Below are 8326 nucleotides of genomic sequence, written 5' to 3' on the forward strand. Positions count from 1 at the left end.
ATTATTGCTCATGGTGATGTGAGCAAAGTTAGTACTCATGATAATACTACGAATATGATGACTAAGTCACTTACTATAACCAAGTTTGACTATTGTTTGGACTTGATTAGTGTTTATTGTTGAAGAATACTAAGGATTTTGTGAAAGAGATAGAGAATTTGTTTGTTAAGAATTCATGTCAAGGTAGAGATTGTTAGATTTTATGTAACTTGAATCTCATCACTTGTTAAAAAATAAATAAATACAGTGACAAAATAAAACTCCTAACCTCTCAACCCCATAAATCCCCATTAAGCACAAAATTAAGCTAGGTTTACGATTAGGGGTGCAATGGCAAAGCCCTTACGATACAGACCATACCTCACAAGTTGAGCCCAAATAAAACTTCTCTTGTATCATTCGTTTTTCTCTGCCTGTAGTTCTTCTCGCGAAAAGATTTTCACGTAAAATCTGTGTTTTTGTTTTTGTTTTTTTATTACTTTGAAATCATTCTATTGCCATTATCGAAACATGTAAACACCAAAGGAGCCAAAAGAGGATTAGGCTGTTTCAGGCAGCAGTGAAAAAGCCATAAGAAATCGAAAGCAAAGGACAGTTGGATAGGAGCAATAAATAACACAAGTGATGAGATGAGATGATATTCACTCGCTTATGAGCCAAACAAACATTAAGTTCAGTCAGACTCAAGACATTGGAAAGAGTACATAATTCCAAGGTAACTGCAAGAAAAATAATGCTCTTAGGAAAAGAAAAAAAAATACCACACCATTTCTCACAATCAAAAACCCACAAAATGCTACACATTGACATTGATTGATATACGCTTCTCTCATGAAGACGGCAAATGGTATTAAGGTACAAACCCAATATCCTTCAAGTATTCATGCTCAAGAGCACTTCTAGCCGTAATTCTTTTGCTTGGATCCATGCACAGCATTTTCTGAAACATGATACAGACCACTACATTGTCAGCACAATATTACACCTACTTCATTTCTGTGTATGAATTCATTCCTACGTAATCATCAGGAATTGGTGATATGTTCAAGCCAACATGAACTGCTCTATATCAGAAAATCAGCTGCCTTTAAATTAGGATGTTCAACCAAGAAGTCACTTTTTCTAATTATGATCACACCCACTATGAAAATGATCTCAAGCTGCAGTGAGATTGAATTCATAATCACCAATATACACACATAAACAAGATAGTAATCCTAAGTCATTAATGTCTATGCTAACGATGAAGAAAGCAAGTCAATCAACACAAATTTTCTGATATTAGCAAAAGAAAAAATCGACAAGTCCAACTAACTCGCAAATCTTAAGAGCTAACACACACAAAAATTGACACTCTCACTTAGTAGCTCACATAGTTAAAGCCCCCCCAAAAAAATACTTACAGAAAGTAGGTCAATGCCAGCTGACTCAAGATTAGGAACAACAGTTGCCAAATTCTGCAAGCGAAGGTGTATCAATTAATTCCTCTTAACATTATTTTCTCTCTAAGAGGTTAACTATAGAACAAAAGACCACTAGATGCCATAAAAGCAACTCTACCTTAGCAGGCCACTTTGGGAAAGCAGACTTAAAATCAGGCAATGATGTCACCCCAGGCCATGTATCCTCATTTGGAGTACCCAAGATTCTTCATATAAAAATAATACATCAGTCTAAAAAGAACGCACAAGTTTTGGGGAGAAATTTTGCACCAATATTTCCTACAAAGCACATGTAGAAGGAATTTTTTATGTTCAATGACCTAAATGTGCTCCATTTCCTTCATACAAATGAATAAAAATGTATGAACAGGTGTTTGGACATGTTAAATAAATAAAGAGCACCAACAGGCATGTGCCCAAAGATTTAATAAATTAACATAAATAAATCCAGTGTCCAAAATAAGAATTTATAACATCATCCAGATATTCTAATGCCAAAATAACTCTTCTTCAGCCTTTCCAGGCATGTGGGGAGGGGAAAGACCAGGTATGAATAGATATAAAGAACAGAAAAAGAGACATTTAACTTTGCAGAACCCAAGTACCGAGTAAGGGACACTCCCTTAAATTGTTTATCTAAGATCATCAGCATCCCTGTCGGTTTAAACAAAAAATTGGTTAAGACACTGCATAGACTTATTTCCAAATTCGGTTTCAAGGACAACCATGCTCCTGCAGATACATTATCAAAGTACACCTATAAATATTTTAGAGCTAACAGTTGAATAACATAGTCAAATCTTCCTTCCAAGATTATCAGAGCAAACCCTCTTAAAGAATGCAGTAAAAGTCAAATGCTGAAAAGAATGATAAAAAGAACACCAGAAACGTAAGAGGAAACCAAAATAAAATGAAGGCAACAAGTTAGCGGTCAGAAGAGTACTACACCTGAAGATCTTGAATAGTTCATCAATCTCGGAATCTCCAGGAAATAATGGCCGCTGATTCACCATCTCAGCAAATATACAGCCTACTGACCACACATCAACAGGAGTAGAGTAATGGCGGGACCCAAGAAGTATTTCTGGTGCTCTGTACCACAGGGTAACCACCTAGAGATAACGACTATTTTAGAAGCCAGGCCAATGTCAATGTGACTATGTACCGAATATCGAGCATACAGGTAATTAGCCAAGCACTATTTTCCTAAAACATTTAAGGCATATCTGACTAGAAACCAAGTCACTGGTGCTCAAAAGGGATCTAAAACTGCATTACAGACCCTGCAGCAATGGAAATCCTGCAATGTGATGCAAGGAAAACTAGTTGATGCAACTAACAAATTCCAGTTGCTCAGACTATCTTTTCCTATTTCCAGCATTAGACTTGTTCTTGACAGAAGTAAAACCAAAATGATTGTCCAGCAGAAACACAGCAAAGAAAGGAGGTCTCCCGGCAAATTCATATTTTCTTTTTTTTGGGACTTCTAATAATTATAGCTTATATAAGAGGAAAATGTAAGATCACTTTTGAAAACTTGATCAACTATAAAAGCCTAGCAAAAGATGGCAGCCATCAAGCATTATTACAGAGTGAACAGCCAAAAACCTCAAACTTGGTGATTGTTGATACCTCATGTGTGAATGTTCTGACAGGAATACCAAATGCTCGGGCCAGTCCAAAATCAGCAAGCTTTAGTGCATTAGTACGAGGATCTATCAGCAGATTTTGTGGTTTTAGATCTCGGTGAAGAACCCTATGAGAGTGACAATAAGCAATGCCACGGAGAATTTGATAAAGGAATGTCTGCAAAATCATCAAATTGCAACATTATTACTAGGAATAATATTATTATCACACAACCAAGGTCAATCAATGACTGATAATAGCAATGTCTTTGTGCACTCAGATAAATATGTAAACCTAGAATAGAATAATTAATATGATAAAGAAAGGGATTGTGCAATTAGACATTTCCTGAAAAGAAGATTCAACAGCACTACATTTCTTCCTTGTTAAGCTCAAATTTTTATCCAACAACATGACAGATCTAAGATGGCCCACTCTCTAGCTTCCGCCAGACACTTGAATGAGAAGATTACCAACAAAAGAACAACAATTCCTCACACTTAAGAGAACATTTGTAAACCATCTCTTCTCTACTATAAACAATGTAGAAACCTACATTAACCATTATATTAATTCTTCGGAAAATAGGGTGTTACATTATAAAACAGTTAAATTTCAAATAGACAGAAGAAAAATATGACTCACTTTTATTATTCGTGGATCTTTCCCGAATTCTGGACATGAATCCATGTGCTTCTTCAAATCCAAGTCCAAATATTCAAAAACCAAATATAAACGCTTCTCACTGTGCACTACATCCTGCAACCTGTCACCCGAAGATCAATCAGAGAAGCTTACAGCCAGTCTACACAAGAAAAACGAAGTTGGAAAATGGTCCAAAATATGAGCAGATTAGACCTTGGTTTCAAAACTTTCAGATCCATAAAAGCCAATACATTGGCTTAATTCAACCAATCTAAGTAGGGCAAATACCATCAACATCTTCGTGCTTCCCGAAAAAGTGTGGTGTTTTTTCTAATATTTTATTTTTTGCCTTTTACCCTTCCTTTCTGTCGATAGATCATACAAGTTTACAATATAGATCCACATCGTTTTATATTGAAGTAACTATTCAAAAAAATGCATGAGGTAAATACCTAGTAATTGAAGAGCAACACAAGCAGGAAGCAATATAGGTCTAAACTAGTGAGTGGAGAAACAGCAATGTGATTATAGGTAACGGGCAGTTATATTGTTCAGTGCAGCATACCTAACGATATTTCCATGCTGCATTTCCTTCAAGAGAGAAATTTCTCTAATAGCAGTGCTAGGTACACCCTCATCTTCCTGCTCCAAGCGAATCTTTTTCAAAGCAATTGTTTCATTGGTGATGCGATCACGAGCCTTATAAACAACGCCATAAGTCCCTTCACCAATCTTTTCAACTTTCTCGTACTGAAAAATTGAAAAATTGAAAAAAGGAAAGGATAAGGAGCACAATAAGAGGTACACTGAAACAACAAGGGTTGATTCACAAACCTGGTCCATGCGGTCTAGAGCACATCAAATGTTGGGTCTGTTGCTCAAGAACTGCAGAAAGTCGAGGTTACAAGGGGAAAAGCTAAAAGTAAGAGGAAAAAGGGAAAATAGATAATTGGGGTGGATTCATCTCAAACATTAATCCAAAACAGAATAATCTGCATTGACAGTAATCTTCAACATGGAAGGGAAAGATGAAGAAAGCGGAATCGAAGGATTGCAGTTGCAGTTAAGGTTTAAAGTTTGAAGCAAGCAAATGAATATAAACCAAACCATCCATCCAAACAAGAAAATAGTAGAAGCACAGCGCAATGAGGGAAAAGAGAAGTAAACCTCAGACGAAATGAGAGAAGGATTTCATTCGGACTCACTCACTCACCCACCCTAAACCTTAACCTAATTTATATCCTACTATATTAGAATTAGAGTACGACTGTAAGAAAGAGTAAGAGTTGTTGCTCAAACAACACCAACCCTAAAAAAAAGCGAGATCCATTTGACTTCTCGATCCCTTCTCGCGTTCTTCAGTTTTCCTTTCCTTTTCTTTCTGCCCAAATGTTTCCTGTTCTAGCTGAGTCTTTGCCAATTATTATATCCAAGAGGATCGAGACTTTAATTAAATTTATATTTTATAATTTTTTAAAATACATCCAATAAAATATAAATTTACTAATAATTTACTGATTTTACATTTAATTTACCATAAAAACCACCAAAATATCAAGCTCACTCCCTCGCTAAAACCCCAAAACCCACTAACCATCATCACTTTGTTCTCCATTCTCAGTTTAGATAATTTTTTTCCTTTCATCCAAATTTTCCATCAACAATTATTCTTAAAATTGCTTCATTCCAATATTTTTATTTTATTTAAAATGATAAAACATTTATCTTTCAATTCTTATCTAGTTATTATGCTTAGAATTTTTTGATTCCAAATTCACAAAGAGCAATCAATCATAGTTTTCTTTTCTGCCTTAAAGACCAAACAATAACAAAGTTAAAAAAAGATACAAGGTACTTACTTAAAATTTTAAGTAGATTCGACTCTTTTAAGTATTCCTGTAGATGAATTGTTGTTTCTTTTCTTTGTATTTTATTTGAGTGTTTGAGATTGAGATGATTGAGTCTCTTTTTTTAAAGATAAATGTTATAAATTTTTTTTTTCTACCATGACTTACTTGATGCAATGTTCAGATTAAAGCGTTGTTGTGTTGGATGATAACTTGGGATATGTTAATCTATCTTCTTTGTTTAATTTTGGAGTTTTAGATGATTTTATACAGGTGTAAATTGGGTAAAAGAAATAACTTTATTCTAGGAATCATCGAATAACCCATTCAAAGATGGGTGTGCTGAATGGTGATTACGAGACTTTTCGGCTTAGTCCCTGATTAGGCCATTCAACCAACCAAATGCTTACTTCACTGTGACAGGTTGAATACACCCGGAATGGCTTAGCCATTCAAGTGAACCAAACAACACGTTAATAATTTATCCAAAACAAGTTTAGGTTAATATAAGGTTTAGCTAATAATTTATGTAATTAGTGTCAAAAGAAAAGAAATAATCAAGCCAATGAGTCTTTAGCTATAGTGGTAAAGGTGGAAGTTCTAGATCAACTCAGGTTTGAGACCCAGTATGCGCAATTATATATTTAGACCTTCGAATTCCATCATGTGTAGTGGAAGACTTTTTGAAGGTAAAAATCCTTGGCTTTGCTCATAGACACATAACTCACTATTTTTATTATGCCAGGGGGAGACTTATTTTTTTATCCTAAACACATGAGGAGCAGACCCACCCCATGAGCATGGGGGAGACTTATTTGATAGAAATTAAATTATCATTATTGTTTTTAGGCAGAATAACATTATCTTAAAGTTGCTCATGGGAGACTTATTTGATAGAAAATATACTACATTAGGGCACCAGATCTAACAATCTCCCACTTGACCTAGTGAAGTAGATGAGTCATATTTCGCATTCCTATGCTCTCTACATGTTTCTCAAAACTTTTAGCAATTAGATTCTTGATAAATGGGTCTGCAAGGTTGTCCTTTGATGCTACTTTGACTACATCCACTATTTCGTTTGCTACTGCCTCCTTTATGATGTGATACTTTCTATCAATATGCTTCATCCTCTTCTGGTTTTTGGTTTCTTTGGTGTTAGTTATTGTTGCACTGTTATCACAATACAGTGTGATAACTTTTTCTATACCATGAATGACTTCAAGATCTGTAAGGAACTTTCGAAACCCTATTACTTTTTTTGTATCCTCAAAAGTAGCGATGTATTCAGCCTCTATAGTAAAGTCAGTAGTACAGCTTTGCTTAATGATTTATTTTAATTTAATATGGCAAATGAGGCTTTCCCAGTACATTTAAGGATCTTATTCTCAAGAAAAGTAGTGTATTTTCCGTAGTTATTCGTAATTTGTAGATTTTAATTTAATAAGTGTAAATGTTTTGTTTTTACACATTTTGAGACCCAAATTGGCCAATAGTGCCATTGGGGCCCTAACATATGGTTGAGTGATGTAGGGACGTGTTGGAGGCTAAAATCAAGTGAAAATAACACCAAAGGACAGGGTATTATGATATCCAAACCTTGGAATCACAATACCTCCAACAGACCCGAGGTTGGAAACCACCCTTCAATGGTATCACGATATCCACTTACCAAGAAGCACTCCAAGTCCAAGATTGTCCAAGGTATTACGGTATCCTTTTCCTTGGTATCGCTATACTGATATCGTGTGGGGATAAAAATTGATGAAAAGGGTAGTCTTTATCCACCCGAAGCACCAATCATTGATGACCCATTCAAGGGTATTTTGGGCACAAGAATTGGGTTAAAATAGTTGTTATATCAGCCAAAATTTGGCTGAGAGAGAAAAAAAAAAGCTACATTAGCTTAATTTAGGTTTAGTTTTTGCTAGGTTTTCTCTTAGCTTTTCTTTCTCTTCTTCTAGGGTTTATTATTTTCACTTCCTTAGCTATAGATTTAATATTTCTTTGTAAATTTTCTTCTTATTTTAGTTGTTCTTAGTATTAGTTAAGTTAATTATCATTGTAACTTAGGGTTATTTGCATTTTTAGTCTATGTACCTTGGTTTTAAGACATTTTCAGATTTAGTTTAATGTATTTAAGTTTCTTTTACTTTGCACTTTTTAAAGTTTGTTCCTTTTATGTTGATTGCCTTAGATTTTCTTCTTGAATACTTCTCTTTATATGCCCTTTTAGTTTTCTTGCATAAAAATCCAAACTTTTAACTTTTTCGTAAGCTTTTCATTAATGGTTTCTTTGCTTTGCATTTCCATGTTCATTAGCTTTATTTTCAGCATGAGTAGGTAAATCTTTAAGGGGGTTGGTTGATAGAGATGTGGTGAATTGATTTTTTGGATGAGAGACTAAATCGTAATAAATTAGAATAATTTGAATGGACTTAAAAACTTAGGATTGATAGCCCTAAAGGAATATTTAGGCAAGTGGGACCAAGAGGAGATCTTATTGGGCACCAATTCATTAGTTTCAGGTTAACTGGTGAGTTCGAGAGATAATCCAGATTAATTTGTCTAACTTGGTAAAATTGAGACCGAGAGGTAAAATGGAGTAATTTTAGAAGTTTAAGTGATTTGGATCCCTAATTTGAATATTAGTGAACCACATCAAGATCAACCAACCACCGTTTGTTATTTAATTATTGATTTCATAATTTCATTCGTTTTACAATTTAGTCCTTATTAGCTAGGTTGTAGAGTAGTTTAATT

At 34.6% G+C, this 8326-nt stretch overlaps 1 protein-coding gene across 10 annotated transcripts; it reads right to left on the minus strand.

The window, feature by feature from the left end:
• Positions 1-613: 613 nt before the first annotated feature.
• Positions 614-5568, minus strand: LOC107901746 (cell division control protein 2 homolog A). Of its 10 annotated transcripts, none has more exons than XM_041095455.1 (9): positions 4884-5369; positions 4551-4601; positions 4282-4466; positions 3717-3837; positions 3075-3248; positions 2391-2554; positions 1561-1648; positions 1404-1457; positions 614-940 (listed from the first exon to the last, which is right to left on the minus strand). In XM_041095455.1, exons 2-9 carry the CDS (start codon positions 4557-4559, stop codon positions 851-853), a joined length of 885 nt encoding a protein of 294 aa, XP_040951389.1. In that variant the 5' UTR covers positions 4560-4601; positions 4884-5369; the 3' UTR covers positions 614-850. The 10 variants fall into 10 exon arrangements, 8 of the variants coding, with proteins under 8 accessions (XP_040951389.1, XP_016683352.1, XP_040951392.1 ...); XM_016827863.2 differs by having other exon boundaries at positions 5025-5354; XM_041095458.1 differs by having other exon boundaries at positions 4551-4632; positions 5025-5142.
• Positions 5569-8326: the final 2758 nt, after the last annotated feature.

The sequence above is a fragment of the Gossypium hirsutum genome, chromosome D06, assembly GCF_007990345.1.
Source record: "Gossypium hirsutum isolate 1008001.06 chromosome D06, Gossypium_hirsutum_v2.1, whole genome shotgun sequence".
In the NCBI taxonomy this organism is placed as follows: domain Eukaryota; kingdom Viridiplantae; phylum Streptophyta; class Magnoliopsida; order Malvales; family Malvaceae; genus Gossypium; species Gossypium hirsutum.